Source organism: Gymnogyps californianus, chromosome 15 (genome assembly GCF_018139145.2).
Source record: "Gymnogyps californianus isolate 813 chromosome 15, ASM1813914v2, whole genome shotgun sequence".
NCBI classification, from domain to species: Eukaryota; Metazoa; Chordata; class Aves; order Accipitriformes; family Cathartidae; genus Gymnogyps; species Gymnogyps californianus.
The window spans coordinates 2,313,075-2,334,737 of record NC_059485.1 but is presented as its reverse complement, the minus strand read 5'-3'; the positions used below and the strand labels follow the sequence as shown (position 1 = coordinate 2,334,737).

Genomic DNA, 21,663 nt, shown 5'->3' with positions numbered 1-21,663 from the left:
ATCAGCTCCCAAGTAATGATGTCCAGCTGTACTGACAAAATGTGATTGCTCATCAGTTTGGTTGATGACTTAATCTGGGGCTGATTAGCATCTTGGAGACTGTCCAGACGATCAAAAATGATGCATAATTTTGCTGCGGGACACAGTTTATTTAACATTTTAGCATCCTCCCAGCTCTTGCGTAGTGGCAGGGGCTCGTGTTGCGACGCATGTTCGCTCTCCACGAGGCTTGGTTTTGGGGAGGAAGGGTGCGCTGAAGCCAGGCTTCTGTCGTAAGGAGGAGGGTGTGAGCTGGAATGGCTTGGCCTTGTGTCACCAGGTCGTAGCTGCAGGGGACGTGTCGGTGGTCAGGGCTTCACCAGGCAGAGGTGCAGAGCATCCCGTACTCGCCCCAGAGCATCACTCCCAGCAGAAGTTTGCTGTGCCCTTGGGGTAATGATAAATCCGTAAGAGTGATACAAATCCTCTCCTTTCCCCAAAAAGCTGCTTCCTTAAGCAACTGAATACATTTTCTTCTTGCAGCTTTCAGGTCATCACCCCAACAAGACTTTTTGCTGCCGGGGGGGCTTGGGGAACAGGAGAGAGAGGACAAGGCCCGGGGGGACGGACACGGGGACGACATCTGCGGCTGCCGGGAAGGCCGAGCTGTGGGTGAGACAGCGCTGTGGAGGCAGCCGGGCTCCTGCCCGGCAAGGGTTAAAGCTAGAGCGGGGACTGCTGGAAGAGTTCAGTTGTTTCACATTAGGCCGGGGCGGCCCTGGCTGCCTTCCGTGCTCTGGGAGCCGGGGGCCGAGTCCCCAGTGTTAAATCTGCGTAACCGATGCCGTACAACTGGCACCAGCCTTGACCACAAGTGGCCGTTAAAATAAACATCCCCGGGCTTAACTGACAGGCAGGCTCAAGGAGAAACAGGCCTGCATGACGGGGAATATTAAATACCCGGCGAGAACCTAACTTCATCAGGCAAAAACACACACACACACACACACGCACACACCGCCCCGGCATCGCCCCAGCCCAGCGGCATCAATGGGTGCAGTGTTTGGGGCAGGCGCGTGCCTCTCCCGGGGGTGACAGGCTGGTGCCAGCGGTAGGGGAATATGCGAGAAATCCAGCCCCGAAAGCCGCCCCAGGTAAACACAACGGTGCGAGCCCCGCGGCGGCACAGGGACCGGCCGGCACGGGCACCGCGGCACCGAGCGGGGAGGCAGAGCCGGAGGAAGGGGGCTGCCGTCCCTCGGTTGCTCGGGCTCTGAGCTCCTGCTCCGGGACGTTATTTGGCATTAGGAAAGGAGGTAAAAGGCTTTATTAAAAATGAGATGTTTGGCTTAGGTCGGCAGTCTTATTTATAACGATGATTTGCAAGCTCTCCAACTTGGGACAAGTGTGAGGGCATTATTATGTCCATGGGGATAGCGGAGCGACACATTTATTGGGTGGAATTTATCTGTCTACAGAATTTCTTTATTTTCTTTAGAAAAGCATAGAAACAAGCAACCCTTACAAAACAAGCAAGGCGATTACACAAGTGCAATACTTGACGGACCTCGAGGCAAAAGGATTTGAACATTCAGATGCGTGTTGGTTGGTGCTGGTGGGAGAGACTTCCCCCAACCCTGCAGGCGACCTAAAGTCCCTCTCAGTTAACAAGCGACTCCAGCACGTGCTGCTTAAAATCTGTCACGTTTTTGTGCTGGAAGGTAAACCACCAGAGTTATTAAGAGTGTACTGTAGAACTTTCCATTCCTAAATTGTCCTTAAAAATATAGGTAATTATTATTTTTACCCAAGGAAGGCCTTGAGCAGGACGAGGACATTTAGAACAAGCACACTTTTGTATCCAGATGGCCAAAGATGCCCAAGCTTGTTTCTTGGCATTAGCAGAATTTAATATTTCTATCTATGTCACTATGCGTGCATATTGCTTCCTAGCAAATTGTAAGAAGTCTTTGTAAGAAGTCACTATTTTAACCCTTTAATTAAAAAAAAAAGTTATTTGAATGATTTCCACACAAGAAGATGCAATGCCTGTTTAAATGGCTGTAGAGGTGCAATTCATTGGCGAGAGAGAGCAGAATTGGCTGCTGGGTTCATCCAACTGTTGAAAGAGTTTGTGCATCGGCTCCTCATGGCAAAGAGTTTTCTAGTGAATTGTTTTACTTGTCCTAAATTCTTTCAGTTTGCATCCTTTGTTCCTAGGGAGAAAGCTTAAAACAGAAGTAAGCTCTGCTAAGCTTTTGGCTACATCTTTGGGACAGCTACCTGTTTTTTCCTGCTTTCTTGTTTGCGTGGGGGAGAACGGCTAACGCAGGAGGTGACACTCCCTGCTTTCCAGACTCTTATGCTTTGGCAGATTTTTTTCTTTCTTTTTTCCTTAGGAAACAAAAGGATTATTTTTATTCCATCCTGCTCTGTAAGTGCTCTTAGATGAAGAGGAGATTCAGGCCTGAATTCTCCTGAATCAGCCACAGCGTGTCCTGCGGAGCTGGTGCCTCTGGCAGAGTACAGCAGCCTTAGCGTGAGCATCGCTAAGTATCCAGTGAAAGGCATGAGTAATTTCTATGCCCATATAAAAGGTCCTTTTGACCAAGTATCGCAGAGAAATCTTTTTGCCTGCTTACAGTGTATCCAGGAGCTGTACTACTTCAGCTATAGAGAAATAGCAAAATTTGTACAATACTGTGGACCAGAATGGGCAGAGTTATCCTGGTGTTTATATCCATGTAGTTTCTAGAGGAGAATAGCAATAAGATATACCACATGTTATTTTATCTATCTATTCAACATGGATTGAATTGGCATAACCATTTTGGATTTAAAAAAAAAAAATTACATCTTCATTATAACCATGCAAGACCTGTCAATAAATTGGTAAATATATGTGGCAGAGTTGTCAGGTGTTACAAAATGGGCTGGAAGAACACGTGAAACAAGACGAGAACATGTGTTAGAAATCTCTATTTCAGTGTCTAAAGCAAAGAGGTGAGGTCTACAGGAGCACAGACGTCTTCTGTCTGCTCCGGGAAGTACTTGGGTGTACTTCTCAGTAGAGAAGGGTAGAGTAGCTCCATACCCTGTACTTTCTCAAATCCCAAGAACCTTTATTTTCATCTTTCCCTTAATGACCAGATAATACAGAAATAAGAATGTATTAATCTGGTGCCACAAAGACTAGAACACGGGGGAGCAGACTTCGCTGATGTTACCCACCCCAGAAGCCTTGCCCACGGCTTCTCAAAGGCTGCGTGCTGGGACTCTTAGGCAAAACACGTATTCCTAATGGTAACCATCCATTTTTGCACCTCTCCGATGGAGCAAAGAGTCAGTTCAGGGTTTTTTGTTATTTTGGAAGGATGTTTGAAGTTACAGTTAACAGCGTTACGGGAACACGTGGCAGCTTTTTGTACCAACATCCAGGAGGATGGATGGGAGCTGACCATCTTCAACTTGTTTCACCCTTTCCAGCCTTGCAAAAACACCTGGTCAGTGTTGGGATCACTCTTTTGTTTCATTTTAAAATGAAAGCTTCAATGTACATCATTCTCCTCCTTTTTCTGACTTGGCTCAAAGTCTTCTCGGTAAAGCCCAGGTGACTCGCAGAGCTAACCAGCACCAGGATGCCTTTCACACCGTACCCTCAGCCCCTTCCACCCCTTGGATGTTTCATTTACAAAGACGACTGCTCAAACCAGCTGGTTGGTTGAAATACCCGCGTTTGAGGCAGATGATGTTGAGAGTACTCTGTCTCTCGGGCAGTTGGAGAGTTAAACGAGGCAGCCCGTGACGCCAAGTTCCCCCCTCCTGCCCCCGGCGCTGGATTTGGCGTGGAGCGCGGTGGCGTTCCAGTTCGGAGAATTCAAATGACCGTCCAGGTAGTCGGTTCCTAATGGCACAATTTACCCTTTGTGAACAAGTTTTATGAAAGATCCCACTGTTTGTCTCAAGTTGTGGGGGGAAAAAAAAAAAACCAACTAACCTAACTGTAAACGTCCAGGCCACGAAACTGCCTAATCCAAACACAGGCACGAGCCGGGGGCTTTGCTGGCATTCGCCGCCCACGGTTTTGCCCATGTGTTCCTTGGCCTGGTGCTGAACGTCGCATTTATGAACGCACACCAAAAAAAAAAAAAAAAAAAAAAAAAGCCCTCTGAAGGAGATACGATCCTGGTTTTAGCACTGGACTTTTAAAAAGAAAAAAAAGTGAAGTAATGAGGGCCTTTGGGAGAGCAGCCGCGGTACATTTTTTAGAGTCACGAATGGTAGGTTAAAGCCCAGGGTCCCTGGGTCTGCCTGAGCAGGCGTAGTGGTAGGAAAGATGTTCGGAAAGATGTTCTTCCACCCTCTCTCTAAAGCAGTGGATTTGCCCTTCAAAGCACATCCCCAAAGAGAGAGAAGAGACTGCGCTGCATCGCGACAGTCTTTGGTGGAGATGGAAAATGGGCACTGGCTGGTTTGGAAATAACTTGCCGTTTGGGGCAGATCCATGAGGATGACGTGACCCTGCCAGCTCCGTTATCCCATGCATCTGTATCCGGGGCTTTCCCTGCTGCAGGAAACCTCACAGCCTCCCACGCTGGGAAGCGGGGAGCGCTGGCACCTTTCGGGTGAGAGTAGAAAGGCTGAAAATAACCTGGCAGCTGCCGCGGTGCCCGCAGGCGTCCCGGCTGCTCACAGGGGTGGCAGAGGAACATGCTTCTCAGCAGGGCATCTCCCCTTACTGCGCTTGTTCTCAACTGAACATAGCCGAGTTGTACCAAGAGACCCAGAAGACGATTTGCCTGTAGATCCTCAGCAGGGAGAGCAGGCTGTGCTCTGGGGATATGGACTTTTTTCTAATTGAATGCAAGCTTGTCTTCTTTTTTAACATGGCAGATAGTTTTTCCTCCTCCTCTTCCACTTCTGACCATCTTCTATGCTGTAGGTTCAGCTTCAGCTGCTTAGGGCAGCCTGTGATCTGTATTTGTAGTACTTAAATTGAATTTTAAACACTTTTCTGACCCTCTGGTAGTTATGGCTCTATCTGTTGGCAGCAGAACACCGTCACAGCCCAGGGCTCTGCAGCTTTTGATGGAAAACAGAGACCTTGGTTTGCAAAGCAGCAGACGGAGTCCTGGGGTAGCTTTTGGTTCGTGTGTCCTTGTCCCTGTTGTACCCACAGGTTACGGTCGTCCATTTCCCGTAGCAGGCAGCATCCCAGTGCTGCGTCCAAAGCTCCCTGCTCATCTGCTACACCCGAGGGCTACAACAAATGGGAGAATAACCATGGTTTGAAACAGTGAGCTCAGCAAAGCAGCCCTGTGCGACAGTAGCGCTGGCTCTGTGCTGTCTTGCTGTGTGGTGTTGACTGAATATCCTTGTGTTTGCGCTAGTTTAAAAACACACTAATTTTGATATCATTCCATGGCTGTGTTATCAACTAGAGCGTGCTGGGAACTCTGCTGAAAAGGTCAGAAAATCCCAGTTCATTGAAAATTCTCGCAGAAAAATATTGTAGTAAAATGGTCCAGAGAAGACCATGCAAGTGACCTTGCAGGGGTCACAGAGGGGAATCATCAGAGGGATGAACAGGACAGGATTATCAAGGGGATCTTCGAGGTGCCAGAGATCTCAGGGAAGTGGGCTGTGGGACCCAGAGGTCCATCTGGTCCTAGCTAGAGTTAAGAGCATGGAAGACGCTGGTCGCTGGGGTGACCTATGCTCTTTGGGATGAAATGTTGACATCGTTTCCTTCGAAACATTTTGTACTCGGGCAGAAGAAGGAACTGCATGAGCGTTAGTGTTGGAAATGTTAAGCGCTGTCATCTCAGTCCACTTGATGGTGGAGCTTTGGGTCTTGCAGTGATGATAAATACTTGACGTGGTGTCCTGGCTCCGTTTTCTCTCCTTTCAGCTGCTTATTCCCAGGATGTGGCAGCGTAGCTGTTGCCTGTTATCTGATTTACCAGTTGCTCATAAGGGGGTACCTGGTGGGAGCTGGCAAATCCATCATCGTGCTCATGTACCAAAGCGATACCTCTGGCCTGCAGGAGAAAAGACTAAATGAACCTAGAAGTAACGTGTTTGAAAAGAAAATGTAAAATGGCAGAGGCCACATGAACTAAGCAGAGGTATTTTCTAGCTGTCTAGTCTAACGTTTGGTATCATTTTTCTCTAGGATTACAGGGGCTTTCACCTCATAAATTTGTGCCTGTTTGAGGTCGTTAATCTTTCTTTACATGTTGCCTTGCAATTTTAGAGCTTTGCCACCATCTGGGATCACATTTTAAATGGAGTTTCCACTCAGTACGTTCCTTTTCATGAAATTATTTATATATAGAGAAATATATAATAAATATATCAGGACTGGGTTGTTTTTAAACATTTTCAGTGCTTTTGCAAGGGCTTACCTTGTGTGGAAAAACTTGTCTTCTCTAATAGAGAGCCATAATAGTGACCAATTAAAGGATCACATTTGCAATATGCTCTTAAATGGCAATTTAAAATATTGGTGAGCGACCTGCCTCGCGATCTGCCGGGGAAGGTGAGCTCCGTTGGAGAGCGCTGGGCCGGGAGCGCGTTTCTGTATCAGAAAATCTCGGAGTATGAGACGCACCGGGAAAGCACCATCTGATGGCAACTGGATATCGGACCTGGAGAAGGATTGCTGCAGCTCCCCCGTTGCCTTTGGGATGGGACTTTCTTGGTAAGCATGTATTGCCCTTAGCTCGTGTTTCTTACAGGCGTACCTTCCAGCCTGGTCCAATCCCTAAACCAAACGTGACCCATCTCTGGTGCTCTTAGCAAACAAGCGTTCTCCCCAAAGGCAGTAATGACCCGCAGTTGGTTGCACCAGCTTCTTCTGGCCCCGCCAGAGCCAAGATGTCTGTTCCAGGCCCCGCTAATTATTTTAAAGGGATTTTGAACAAATAAATAGCCTGAACAGTTCAGCAGTTCCTTGTGTAATTTTAGCTCTGGACCCCTCCAAGAATGTACAGAATAAATAGGTGAATCTGTAATACATCCACAATTAACTCTATATACAGCGAGCAGCTCGGAGACACGCTATGGAGGAATAGTGTCAATAAACAGGTATGCTGTGGGCCGTGGAAATGTGGTCTTTGTTATTGGAGAAGGAAAGCTCTGACCAGGAGGTAGGGTGCAGTCTGGAAAAGCAAACAGTACAGCTATAGATCCTTCTGCCCCCACCCAACTTGTTGGAATTCAAAAATCCGTCATTTCAGTGTACCCCTGGTAAAGTACATCCTTGCTCGTGCTGGTGTAAAGCAGGGCTGACTCATCATGAGCAAAACTTGGCTTTGTAGCTAAATGTCACGGATGTGGCAGGAAGGTTTCACCTACGCTGGTGACTTTGCAAGTGCAACTTTGTGAACAGGAAAAAAAAATTCCTCGGGATATTTTATAACGCCGAGGCATGAAATTGCACAGCAGAATTTTCTCCCAAGACCTTTTCCCCTCCAGCGTTTGTAGCCACATGTGCAGCCATCATTCCCCAAGAAACCCAAGAAACCCAACGCCCAGACGTGAATCATTTCTCTGATTTTTCATGCTTTTAACTTTTCATTGCTGAGGCTTCGTTCAGCCGGGAGAAGTAGGGACCTGTTTCAGCTTTGAAAAACCTTAGACGGAGGGACGGCTGGGGAAAGGAGTTAAAAATGAAACAGCAGATTTATATATATAAAAAGTAAAAATACATGTTCTACATCTGAAGTTTATTTAGGTCCTTTGGGAGAGTGGCGCGGCACTACGTCTCTACTAAATTGCCAACATTTTATGGTCGTGCTGGCACCGAGTCAAACACACATCTCCTTGGCTTGGGTTGCTGTCTTAAAGCAGGCAGATTCCAGTATGTTTTTCTATGAACTGAATATTACTATTGACTGGACAAGGGAAGCTCTGCCCAGCGAGAACATATAGGTAACTTTTCTTTTTAATAGATCTGTGGAGACTTAATTATTTTGATATTGCATTACTGAAGAGCCGACCCCTTGTGACCTACCCGCACATTAGATCTCTGTGCATTTTAAGGCAGATACAACTTTTTAATTTTTTCTTATGATTTTATTTTGATTGGAATCGTACTAATAATTGGAAAGTTTCAAAGGGCCTATTTTGAACTGGTTAGCTATTGTGTATGCAAGTATGTTAGTAGCATGCACGTGCAGCCTTGTGCGCATGAATTTATGTATAAAATACACATGGCACAAGGTACCGCTGGGATTTACACAAGAGGCTGAGCAGTTTGCTGCTCAATTGCCTTTCAAAACCCTTGCCTACATGTGTATCTTTGTGCAAAATCGCTATGTTGTTCATCAATCAAGGTTGCTGCACATGTAGAGCGCCTACCACAAAGCCTCAGCGGCGAGGAAGCAACAGCTCTCCATAATCTCCCCCTGTTAGGAAGAAGGGTGTTTTGCCGGAGTCGTTGGTTACTGTACAGCACGAGACGGTCTGACTTCAGTCAAGACACGCATCTTCCCACACTTCCCAGCAGCTGCGAGTGACCCAGTTTATCTCCTTTCTGCTTGCTGCCTCTTGTTCTTCTGCACAGGGCTGGGAAGCCGTTTCTGCTCGGGCTTGGGAAAGTGGAGCTTTGATCTGCAGATGCGTAAGGAGGAAGGGTCAAGATCTGAAGCAGAAGAGACTGGCAGAGAAACAGCCTGTTGGATCATGTTGATCAAATTATGCTCTGCGATGGAGAATCCTTTTTATTTTTTGGTCCGAAGTACAAGAGAGCTGAGAGCTTTTCTTTGAAGCTGAGAGGATGAGTTCATGCCTCAGTGCCTTGGGAAGCTGGAGAACTGTGCTTTACAGTTCATCTGTACCTTCCACAAACGCTCAGGAAAACATTCAATAATACCTCTCAACCTGGTTTTCCAGGGTACTGCTCTTCTTCCCACCTTTCTGTTTGTGCCAAAGGCTTCCCTCTCTTTTTACAGTGGGAGCCTCCGGTGCCCACAGGTTGTTACTGAAGTGTTCATTGCGCCAAGTTAATCCTATTTCTTTTGACTGAATAGTTGCTTCATCTCATCATTTATTCATATTTGCTGTCATTCCATTTCCTTCTGTTTTTCAAGATTTTTCTGCCATTAAGTGCACTCAGATTTGAGTATTTTGGTTAAGTAGGTGCCTTTCAGTGGGAAAAGAAATGATAGTATCTAGAGTGTATAGGAATATTTATGGCTTGCTTTGTTTTTCACCAAGCCCCATTTCTGCAGTGGGCACCCAGGGAGATGTTTTGAAAGGCTGTCCTTAGTGTTGTTTTAATATTAATGCCAGGTATACTTTGGGTTATCTGAATCAAAAGATAATCTGAGTTTGCCTTAAACAAACAGGTAGAATAATGGATTTTTTGTTCACCTTTTGGAAACTGATTCATTCATAACTTGCTACTGTTTTTTGAAAGACGCCTTGTGAGTTTGAGCTGTTGAGGTGCTCAGACGAGCGAGCAGATATAACAGAGGCTCCTGAAGCCATGCCGCAGTTTATTGTGGAGTGAAGGAAGGTAAACACCCATCATTGCAAAGGATAAAACTTACTTGATATATCTCTGGGCTCCTCCTCATTTGTGATCTTGAGAGGACAGGGTCTTCCCTACCCTCCAACTTCACACGGTTCCTTGCATGGGAGTTGTGCCGCTCACGCTCTAAGAATAACATCCCCAGCCCCGTCTGAGCGGTGGGTTGTTCGAGGACAATGTGGGACTTGTGTTCATGCACACGTGTAGGAGAGCCTGGAGATTTCCCTAGGCTGAGCTGGGGTATCTAACACTGGGATTAAATACTCCGTCGGAGTTTATGTAATGCCATACCAATAAGGAGGCTGAGAGGAGAGACCATGTGCATTTACAGTCCCAGAGAAGAGCGTTTACTCTGGTGTATAATAGCCTTCTGTTGGGTTTTAGTAGTGTATAGTTTAGTAAATTAGGAGTCTTCAGGTACTTAGCACTTTAATGGTTCTCACTAAGAACATAATTAAACCATAGACCCCTTAGGGAGAAAAAACAGTTTATTGTGCATATTTTTAGAATCTGTTACCAGCCCTCATAAAACCTGGTAGATACAAGCCAGAGAACATGCCTTTGCTGGCGACCCAGAATTCATTCAGCCGCCCCTGCCGAGTGTCGCCCCGCAGTCACACGTTACAAATCTGCCCCGTGAATTATGGAATTAATTTTCCCCAATCTGATTTCAAAATGCATTTGCAGTACAGTTTTTCTCCGGCTGCTGGAGGCGTGAGGGAGGCAGAAGGTTTATTATATTGCACCTTGTGCTGACACATAAAGCCGGTTTTTGCTAATCGTTTTTTTATTTAAAAACATTTTATGCTTCACGAGGTATCCAGAAACAGGGCTTGTTGGAGACAAGGGCTCCGCTCTGTTCCTCTCACCATACGTCTGCCTTGGGCTTGTTTATTTAGTTGCATCTGACTTGGAGCTGCATTTTTCTGTGTCTGTGTGTGTCAGGAGTTCACAGTTCTCGATGTAGGGGAACTCCTGGCTGCTTCCTAGGATGCTTCTCCTTGCAAAGCAGCCACGAAGCAAAGCGTAAAGCTCAAAATCCCCAGCGAAACGAGCCGGGTGAAGTGATCCTGGAATGCTTTTCCCTCCTCCCGGGCTCTGACACCGCCACCTCCGACACCGCCACGATGTTTCCGTAGGATATGATTACACTGGGAGAGCACTAGGCATGCCTGTGTTGGGCAAGTTTCCTTTCTAACCCCAGCGATGCGCCCCGGGTGCTCTCCTCTGGCCCCAGCTGGGTGCTGCGCAGCAGGACCCACCGGACGGGGTGTCGGGTGCCCCCAGCACCCCTGGGCAGCAGTCAGCTTGGGCACAAAAAGAAACCAGAAAGCTTTCTGGTGTCACAGGTGCCTGTGTTCGGGGCCCCTGTGATTCACATGTTGCTCTGGGTCTTTGCTCTTGCCTCTACACCCCTTCCCGAGTAAACACGGCTTTCTCCCCGGGAAACCTGTGCCGTGCTACACCCGTGCTCACAGCATCTGGAAGGCATTGGGAGGAACACACACACACTGCGCTCTCCTCCCCCAGCAGCCTTTTAATGAATTTCTGATACATATGAATCACTTCTCTATCGCTGTGTTTTGTTTTACGTACTCGAGGTTTACACGCCGGAGAAGTGGCTGCAGCGGCGGGGAGGAAGGGTCCCTTACTGATAGTGTCCCCAGAGGCTCCATCACCAGCCCTGCTCTTATCAAATGCATTTCTTTCCCTCTGTCAAAACAAATGCCGAGGAACCGTGTGTTATTTGTGGTGTGTCTGCTGCTGTTTTAAACTTTCAGTCTTGCTTGTCATTTGAGTTATCTTGCCTGTCGCACAGCATTGCCCCCACTGACACCGCGATAGTGTCAGCGCTGATAAGGTGAAGGATGGCAATGCTGTAGCACCTGGGAGTGAATTATTCACCCACACCAGATTTCTGTGCTTCGCTTCTCCTTTTTCCCCATTTCTACTTCAGGATAAGAATTAGGCTGCTGCTAAAAAGCATAAACCGCAGCCGAGCCGGCTGGCCAGCCTGGGCTGTTCCCACGTGAGCCCGTACGTGGCTGCTACATGAGCCCAAACCAAGAACATTTTTCTGCTTCTTGTCCCACTGCGGTGGGAATAGAGACAAGAATTTTACCTTTCTGCCCTTAAGCACAGCAGACTGAGGGGACGATATCTTGAGTCCCAGCCCAAAGCAACGAGTGGGATTTGCTGGCTGCGGTTGGCCTTGATAGATGAGGGCATCAGCATGAGCCTGTGATGGAAGGGAAGGGGATGGAGGAACGGAATGGCATGTTCGATAGCTAAGGATGGTCTTTGCTTTGAAATGAAACAGTGTCTGCCCAGCCCTGCAAAGCCGCGGTCAAATGGATAACTGCTCAGTGCCATCACATTATGAGATTTAATTAGCTGTGTAAGTGGGTATGTAATTACAGGTGTGATCCTGCCTGTTCTCTGTAAGTGCTGCCTGCGTCGAAGGGAGCGGATCCATCGGCGCACGCTGCCGATGGGGAAACAGGCGGTGGCTGCGTTGCAGGAGGGGATAAGCAGGAATGCCGCCTTTCTGCAGCTCTGGCGTGTTGGAATCGGGCAGTTACGCGCTGGAAACCGGCTGATCTCGGGCTAAAGGTTACAACCTGTAGGGCTGATACCTCGTCTAGGTCAGTTTTGGTTAAAACACTTTAAAAAAAAAAAAAATAGAAGAAGCCAAGAAAGCAACCTGCCTTTTTGGAAGGATAAAAGCGTTTCTCAGCAATTTGGGATGGAGGTAAAAAAATCTCTTTGCGAGCCTCCCTGATGTTCTGGGAATGCTCAAGAGCAGTCCACCAAGCAGATTAACTCAAAACAGGTCCCGTGCGGAGGGGAAGGACCCTCGGTGGCACCCGGGGCTGCTGCTGCCCCGGGAGGGGGGAGCCCTGACCTCCTGCCTCCTTGCCGGAGTGGACTTGGCAGAGCTCCTTGACCCCGACACCGCTCCATCCGGCGCCGGTGTCCGAGGAAGGAAGGATGCGGTCTCCTGTCCTAAGGGGTTACAGCAGCCTCAAACCCATATAAAGCAACAACTTTATTAATCCCAGCTTTGCTAATAAGGAATTACAATAGTTGTGGGATTTGGCAGTGGAAGCACGCTCAGTTGCCATGCATAGTACAGTATTTTCCCTGTTTTGTTTTTATTTTTGATTTAACTACAAATAATTTAAAGATGTGTCGTGTCTCCTTCAATTAAAATTTGCATCTTCATCCTCTCTTCTTTTTTTGTCACAGTTTTAAAACAATACTGATGAATTAGAGCTTGTCAGATATGCTAAGATAAAGTGTTAACTTCTTTCATTTTGCTAAAATTGCAGCATTTCTAAGGGTGGCAGTTATTAACATATCAGGATTTGGGTTTGTTTCCTTTGTAAAATTTGCAGTTTTATTGTGCTGGATGGAAGATCTCCCAGTGTCAAAAAATTTCAGGCTGATAGAAGAATAATATTGTCACAAGGCCAGTATGTAAATACCTTAACCAATATAGCATGTTTAGAGGAATTACGCTTTCCTCTTCCAAATTACGATTTTGGAAAGCAACTTTACCACCACATTTATTTCAAATTTAAACATTTTGAAAGAATATCTCCTAGGTTTTGAAATCTGGTTTCCATTCCTGGCTCTGTTTGACCTGCTGTGTGGCCCTGAGAAAATCTTTTTCTCAGTTTCTATATCTGCTTAGTTGCTCTGATGATCTTCAGCACTCGTGCAGAGCAATTTAACATCCATCAGTGTCGAGCTATGTGTAACATTTCAGTATTAAATAATAGGGGTTTTAATTTAGGATGAGTGGGTTTTGGTTACAATGAAAAAAGAGAAAATGAAAACTCTTGTTTTTTAAAAGATGTTTGGTTTAAAAATTCCTTGGGTTTGCATGAAAAAAGCTGAATGAAGTAATTTTCTCTAAAAAAAAAATGAGTGCCCAGAGGCAAAGGATGGTTCTCCTGTGAGCAGACTTGGGGAAAGAAATCAGGAAAAAGGCCAAGAGCTCTGTAGCTCCCCCCGATGATGAGCCTCGGAGGGGGATTGATTCTTTTTTTTCCTCCATCTTTCAGACGCAGCCAGTGCCCAACCCCATCGCCTACTTCATGCATCGCTCGCCGTGGTGGTTTCATCAGTTCGAGACCCTGGTCAATCACTTCATCGAGCTGGTGGTGCCGTTCTTTCTCTTCCTGGGACGGCGGATGTGCATCGTACATGGCTTCTTGCAGATCCTCTTCCAGGTGAGGTGCTCCTGGGTTTGCTTCCTAAGGGTCACATCTTTGCCTGGGACGGAGCAGAGGGTGTTCAAAGGGTGTAAAACCTCTCCCGCTGCCTGCGCCTGCTGCCCGGCAGCTGCCTGCGACTGGGGGCCGTAGGGTGGGCTGGGACCTGGATGGCCGAGATGCAGACACACATTCCTAACGCCAGCTCCGTAACCTGCAGCAAGGACGTGGGCACGCGTGCCAGGAGCGGCAGCGCTGCCGTCGCAGCAGCGGTGTGGTTCGCTGGAGCCCATCTTCTCCGAGCAGGAGCAGCATCCAGAGGAACTGACTCAATCGGCAGGTCAAGAGTTCAGGCTCAAGTGAATCAAGATGATTCACGGCTATTAACTGTTGGCTCTCGGTGGTTCGCGCTGGCGTGGCTGCTCTTAGCGTGTTGCTGGAGGTTTGTTTCCTTTGCCGCTGGCTTGGTTTCCATTCATATGGATGGCAGAGAAGTGTCAGCCCAGGACTAGTGCAAAGGGTCTGATCCAGCGGCTGTGGAAGGCTAGGATGAATACTTACAAGTTCTCCAAAAGTTAGTTTTTATAGTTGTCTTTCACCCTTTGAAGGGATTTTTTTTATATTTAACATTCAATATCTCTGAAAATGTTTGAGCTGTTTTTTACAACCACCAGATTTACTGAGCCTAGGTTCATAGTGAAGCTAATTCCTTCAAAAATTAATGGCATTTACGTTGCAGTTGATTTTTTTTTTCCTTTGTACATTAAATAAATAAATCCGTGCAAAAGTTAGAGGACAGAAGCTCCTGCATATATACTTTCCTAGACTACATCTGATTTCTCTCATTTCTGCCCTGGCATAATTCAAAGAGCTCGTTAAACCCCAGCCACTCTGACTCGCAGAAGCGCAGCTTTCAGCCCTTGCTGACTGCGGTGTTTGTTCAATATCATTTCAGCATCGTGAAATTCATACTCGCTAGCTGTTACTGCTTCCTGTAAATACGTGTGCTGATTAAACTGGAGAACAGCTTATAAACTCTATTGGTAAACCACAAAAATGCTGATCAGATTTTAAAGGGCTGACATAAAAGCCGCAGGTTTCGTGCCCTCGCAGGGATGCCCGCTCCTTCTCCTGCTCCCGAAACACATCCCGTTGTGTCTGGGTACCGCTGAACACACACCTTGTACCTTTGCTTGCTCAGCACACCTTTTAGCATCAGGTTTGGTCCTGTTGGGATGGATCTTCTCAGGCAGCTGGAGGTCCCGGCAGCACGTTTGAAGAGGTCTGACCCAAAGACGTCTTGGGACATTGCTCCACGACGTGCCAGTTGTGTTTGCAACAGGCATCGCACCTGAGGTTTTCAGTGTCACTGGGAGGATTATATTCAGCCCAACCCTAAAAAAACCTGCTCTTTTGTCTCGTGGACAAAGGAAAACATGCCATCTGTGTCGGTTGCTTGTTGCAGAAGCAGGCGGGTGTTGAGACATGGTGGAGATTGGATTAGCAAGCAGGAATTGCGAGTAGAAATACTTTTGCATGTAAGGAAGTGTAGGGATGATGACGATGGCTCTTTCTAAGGTGAGTAGACCCAGAAAGGAGCAGAACACACCACGGTGAGCGGTCTATCAGAAAACAAGCCACGTTGCCAAATTCCAGGCTTTGGCGTGGCTGCCATGTCTCGGGGCAGAGCTGTCGTGCTCTGCTCGCTTCTGCGTTGGCAGCATAGTAGTGTAGTGGACTGAGATGGTGATGCTTTGTCTTCACATCTCTGCCAGAAGAAACTTCCATGACCAAACGCTCCTCTCTCATCCCCTTCTCGGCTCTGGGTTTCTCCATCCTCACCGTGCCCCTGGCGGAGGCCGGGCCGGGGCACACGGGGGATGCGCCCCGAGCCCCCGGCCAGGGCTCCCCGGCTGGCGCTCGCCTCCAGCACCCTCACGGCTCCTCCAAGGGCCCCTAACGAGCAGCACGACTGTTTGTGTGCTGAGGGACTTCAGACGGAGCCAGTGGGATCTGAAAAAGCCAACTACATACAATAAAGGCTCATAATGACATATTGTAAATGCATGCATCTAACCACCCTTTAATTGGCGCTTTATTGATAGTTTGCAATTACTGACTTATTTCTATCATGAGGGGAGTCTGCAAAGGAAAAAAGGGTCCCAGTGTAAAATGCAGCTCTGGTGCATTTATAGCATTTCAACAAAAACCTGTTTATTTAATATTTACTGCCCTTTTCTTCATTCAGAATGACTTTTATTGACAATACTTCTGCTCTGCAAAGGAAGCAATAAAGTTTAATGTTGATATACCACTTAATTCTGCTTTTCAAGATTTGAATTGACATTACATGCAAGTTTTATTGGACATTTTATAATTGTTATTGGAGTCATGGTGGCTAGGTTGAGTAAGTGTATTTTTCCAGATTCCAACTGGCCTGGAGAATATTGCTTTGTCAGGAACCCAAAAAAAGTTGTGCTTTAAAGAAAAAAGTCTTTTTTTTTTTTTTTTTTCCTTTTTTTTCCCCCAAGTGTGAACTTATTCTTTTTGCCTAGTTCACCACGTTTGTAAGGAAAAAGGCTTAGTGAGTTTGGAAACGTCAGAGAGGAGGGGCTCGGCAGCCCGCCGGCTCGGCGGAGCAGAGAGCGCGCCGGGAGGATGGATGTCTGTCCCCCCTGGATTCCCGTGGGGTTGTGCCAGTCGTGCCATAGGCAGACTGCGCTGGTCCCGGTGTGCCAGACCATCCTAGGCCACCTACCATGCGGAGATCTGGGTGATGACGACTGAAAAACACACTGCGTAGGCGCGTCTCTGCACCGTCCCCCTCCCGTGCTCGCCCACCCACCCGTGTCCTCACAAGACCCGAAGCGGGGAGCCCGAGGAGCCGGGACACCCCGCGGTTTTGGTGCTTTGTGTGCGTTGATGTTGCTGTGATCTCGGTTTGGGGTCTGCCTGCTCTGATACGAGTCCCTGTAGGTTGAGCTTCCAGAAATCTCCCCCTTTGGCTGCTTTTTGATCTCAGTTAAATCAGAGTCTTACTTATTGCAAGCCTCTCGATATAAATAGTCTTTGCTTAAAAAAAAAAAAATAATCAAGGAGTAGGTTGAATGCTGGCCAGTTCCCATTAGAAAAATCATTATTCATTGTCACTAACCACCAGATTGGGGAGGGCTTTGTGATTTACAGCTGTGGGTGTAGTTTTTGCAGGACATCTGCACACAGAGAGATTCTCAGTCAGATTGCAGCACCCAGAGCACGTTTACCAGGATCAAAGGTGAGTGGAGAGAAAATGTCATCCAAGATTTTACAGCCAGGCCCTATCAGCCGCTTGTCCCCCGGGCAGGCTGCGGAAGAGCTCCCCAGCCGCCAGCGCAGCTGCTTGCGGTCCCAGCCAGGGGCTCGGGGCTGGGGACTGTCCCCATGGTGTGGCACGGGGGTCCCACCAGCCTCCCCATCTCCTGCACACCAGGGACAGTAAGAGCGGGTGTGTGTCCTCTGCACCAGTGACTCTCTGCTCCCGAGAGAGAGGTTTGAATGGGCTGCTCTGACCTTGTCATTAATTGCTGTGTGAAACCCCGATCCCGAGGAAGCTGTTTGCAGTGAAGAGATGGCCGTGGAGGGGAAGCTCTGGGATATGGCCGCTCCAAGGTTGAGGAGCCTCTCTCAGCCATACAGCCGGTGCAGCCAACAGGCAGGTTCGTGCTCAGCAGGACTAGACAGCTTGACTGTGCCCATCTTGCTTTGTGCCATCACACGTGTCCCAAAAGCAGAGACTCCCAAAATCCCGTCTGCACAGGTTGACATCACCCCGTGAGGCGTTTTTCTTCCTTTAGTGTCTGCTGTGATTCAAACCCCTTGGGTTTCTGAGATCCAAAGTAGTGCATCGACCCATCCCACCTGCAAGGGAGCCTGCTCAAAAGATCTCAGCCGGCGTGAAAGCATTAGCAGGTGATGGTGGCAAAGCCGCCAAAGACTGTCTGTGCTGAGAGCATCCTTTTGCATTTAGAAAGAAATCTTAGATGAAGGGCAGCCAATTATAGAGGATCTCCAAGGTAAATGTGCAGCATTGTTTCAAAAAAACATTCTCTCTAGCATTTACGGTACTTAGAAATCCAAATCTAAACCAGAAATTAAACTAAATGAACGTTTAACTTTTCAACTTCGTTAGAGATTTATTGTAAGCAGGTGCCAGACTTGACGTGTTGAGCAACACTGCTGCAAATTGTCTCTGCCAGGAATAAAGCTGGAGGAGAGACTTGTAACTCAGCTCCTTCCCTGCTCAGCTCTGCGCTCCAGCCCTGTAAAAACAGGCTGGTGAGAAATGGCCAGTCTGAGCCACAGAAACCTCCAAATAAGCCTGAGGTGGAGTTTGCCCTGTGCTCATACATAACTGAGGGTCCTTAGGGGTTTTGAGAGTTCGCTAAATATTGAAAGCTTTTTGCTACCGCTTCTTGTCATCCTTCCTGGGGAGTATAAGGACGTTTTGTAGCTGCTGTGTGGAGGCAGGACCATGTTTGCCAAGACGCTCATGTCTGGAGCAGGGACATGTGCATCGCCTCACTAGGTTTAAACTTCCAGTGCTGGGGTTGGGGTTTTGGACACCGTCTCTAATTCGTAAGGACGGGGTTGTTTTCACTGAATGTCTCTTGATGGTGGCTGTTGAATGTGATGTTCACTTAACGGGATGGAAATCCAGGTGCAGGTGGTCGCGGTGGCCGATGTTTTACAAATCGCTTTGATGAATGATTCTTTCATTTTGAGTCTGATGGTACCGGTTGGCTGATGTTGTAGTAGTGTTGGGGTCTGAGCCTCAAAAATATACACGTAGGTCTGAAGCACCCCAGCGTTCAGGAGAAATCAAGTCCAAAATGTGGTTGTTAGTATCTGGAGGGGGAAGAAGAGGTCTTGGAGGGTCTTGGAGACCACAGGTGAGGTCTGGACCCTGTTATTCTTGGTTCTGTAGAAGCATCAAGCCAGAGCCTGCCCATGCCCTAAGGAGCTTGTGGTTTTAAGGGGGAGGGAGGATGGAAGTGCTGCGTGGAGAAGGCAAGTCCTTTCCCCTGCCCACAGGTCGGTGGCATAGGACCCCTTCCCACCACACCACCTACGAGAGCATTGCGTCGTCTCCCCTCTCTCCCCGCTGACGCTTCCATCCCCTGTGCACACACGGTCACTGTTGCGTGCCCGTAGGTCCGTCCCTGCGCTCAACCACCCACAGCCAGAGAGAGACGAGTACCAGCGTCCGTGAGTGAAACCGGAGAGGGTGCAAACCCACGGCCTTGCTGCTCTGCGGGTGTTTCGCTGTTCTCTGGAGCTGGCTCCTAAAACCCTGAAGCTGCATGTTTTTCACGACGTCTAATGCACAGCTTACACCAGCAAACGTATTTCTTGGCTCCTTAAACCAGGCAGTAAAATTACACTGCTTGGCAAACGAGTTGATGAGGGGAAGCGAGAGGAAAGCCAAAAAGCCAGGAAAAAGCCACCTTGCCCCTATGAGCTGGCAGGTAGTGCTGGGTTAGAGAGCACGGCAAGGAGGCTGCAGCGCCCGGGCGGGAGGGGGCTGAGGTTTCTTACAGCTGGGGGGTGGTTTCGGCTATGCCAGATGGGAAGGAGCTTCAGTATCACAAAGGTAAAATCCAGAAATAAATAAATAGTAAATGGAAAGTATAAGGCTAGCACTGTTGGAAAGGCAGGGTCATTCCTTTGCTTCCACGGCGCTGTTCTGGGTCATAGTCATATAGGCACGGTTTGGGGTTTTTAGGATGCGGGGAGAGTTTTAGGCCTTCAAATCCCTTTGGATTTGAATGAGTTTGGGGAGCCTGACTCCTTTCTATGGCCCCTGAAAACTCCTTTGGATTTGAATGAATTTGGGGAGCCTGACTCTCCTTTCCGTGGCCCCTGAAAACTCCCGGCACGTCCTCCTGCGCGGAGCATCCTGTGCGCAGCCTCGTGGCTGGGGAGCTCCCGGAGGGGGGCCGTTCGTGCCGGGGCGAGCTCAGCCCCCAGCGTCACACGTCAGGACAGAAGTTCCCCGAAGGAGCCGGAGCGGCGAAGCCTTGGGGTTGCCAGTTCTTCACTGCCACCGGTCCTCCTCCCGCCGAGGTTTGGCAGTGGGCTGAAGTTGGGGCTATCCCAGGATGTTTTTCAGCAGGAGCTGTATATAAAGCGGAGGGATGACAATGCCAAGAGCGAAGCTGAGTTCCAGCCTTGCGGAAGGCAAAGATAAAACCTCTGTAGCCAAAACCCCCTCAAACTCAGAGCGCTGACAAAGAAAGCTCCCGAGACAGCTCTCGGGGTCCGGCCAAGGAGCTGCACGGGAACGCGGCAGCTTTACGAGCTGGTGGAGGGCCAGAGGGGAGGACCCGCTGAGAGGGAGCCCCCGGGGTGGGGGGGCTGCGGCAGAAACCTCCTGCAGCAGAAACCTCCGGCTCTTTTCCCTTGGAAAACAAGCTCTGAGCACTACCCTTGCCCAGCCGGGCACCGCACCGGAGACACGCAGCCCCTGTGCTCCTGGGAGCCAGGAACATGCAGGAGAGTGGGCAGCAAAGTCAGTTGCCTCTTCTGCATTTTTTTTTTTTTTTCTTTTTAAGAAGAAAACAGTTGTTGAATAGATAGATATTTTCTGCCCTTTTTTTCCCTTGGCTTGGACAAACCCCAACCTCCTACAAATTTTGATGGAAATGGACATTTTCCTCTAGTTGATCCTTTTCCCAGCTCCTCTCCAAAGCTGTGCATGGGAGGCGAAGCGGGGATTTTCCCCCCTCTCTTTTGGGAGGGCAGGACCAAGCCACCCCCCCCCCCCCCGCTTCCACCGCTGCTACCTCTGCCATGCCACAAGACATTGGAGGGATGAACTGCCCTTCCAGCCACACACGCACAAATTAAATCATGCTGTTGCAGTGCCACAGCTGCAACATATTGTGTTGCTGACTTAGGAGGTAGCAGAGGTCACAGCAGCAGCCCAGAGAGAAGGAACCAAAATTAAACAGCTCCCCCCTTCCCTGCAGAAAGTGTCTGAATCCAGTGTTTGTTTTCACTTGTCAGATACGAGCTCGGTTTTGTTCTTTTTCTTACGCTGGTGTAAATCAGATGTGTCTCCAGGAGGATTATCAGGGTTACACAAGTCCCTGGCTTGTGGCAGAAGAATCAGGCCCTTCGTTTGTGCTTTAATTATATACCTATAGGACATTTGCACTGCTCAGGTAGTTGTTTTTCTTTATTGATGCAGAGTAGTGTCGTTACCTTACGAACGCGTTGTGCATGAGAATAAAGTCGCGGCCCCATTTGCCGTAGGAGCCACCCCAGGGCTGCTGGGAGGCAGCAGCCAGAAAATTCAGGCATCCGTTCTGTGTTTCTCGAGATCGGCAACGTGAGTACCCTGGAGTTAAGACCATAAAAGAGACTGCAGACGATATTCCTCCAGGTGCTATCCCCAGGCCAGGCTCTGATTTCGCTTGCAGATCCCCCGCGAGGTGGGATGCAGGGAGCGGGGTCCCCCCGGACCAGCATCACTGGCAGCAGCATCCCTGGGAGGGTGCGAGCGAGTGGGTGTTCCCTGCTCGGGCTGGGCAGCAGCACAGCCTTTCCCCTGCGAAAACAAAGAGGAAATTCAGCCTTCACAAAAGTCCAAATTTTGTTGATTTTGTTGTGGTTTAGAAAAAACCAACAAACGGAGAACATCGCAGGAAAATTAACAGCAGAACATGAGTTTTGCTGCTAGGGGAGGAATGGTCCGATGGAAAAATAGTTTTGCAGCTCAATTGTTTAAAAATCTGCTTTGGACTCGGGTCCGAGATGGAGGATGCAGGGAGAGCATTTTAAAAGGTTGTTTGGGAACCTCGAAGCACTGGACTAGGATTATGGAGATTAATCATCAGCGCTGCAGCCTCCGGCTCGCTCGGGCCAGCCCTGCGCACCCATCCTGGT

At 48.5% G+C, this 21,663-nt stretch overlaps 1 protein-coding gene across 2 annotated transcripts in view; it reads left to right on the top strand.

Annotated features, from left to right (window-relative positions):
• The window catches only part of LMF1 (lipase maturation factor 1), a 195,938-nt gene that overhangs the window by 117,815 nt on the left and 56,460 nt on the right, over positions 1–21,663 (top strand). For both annotated transcript variants that reach the window (XM_050906150.1, XM_050906149.1), the window contains exon 4: positions 13,588–13,755. In XM_050906150.1, coding sequence (XP_050762107.1) covers positions 13,588–13,755 — 168 coding nt within the window. The remainder of the gene's footprint in view (positions 1–13,587; positions 13,756–21,663) is intronic.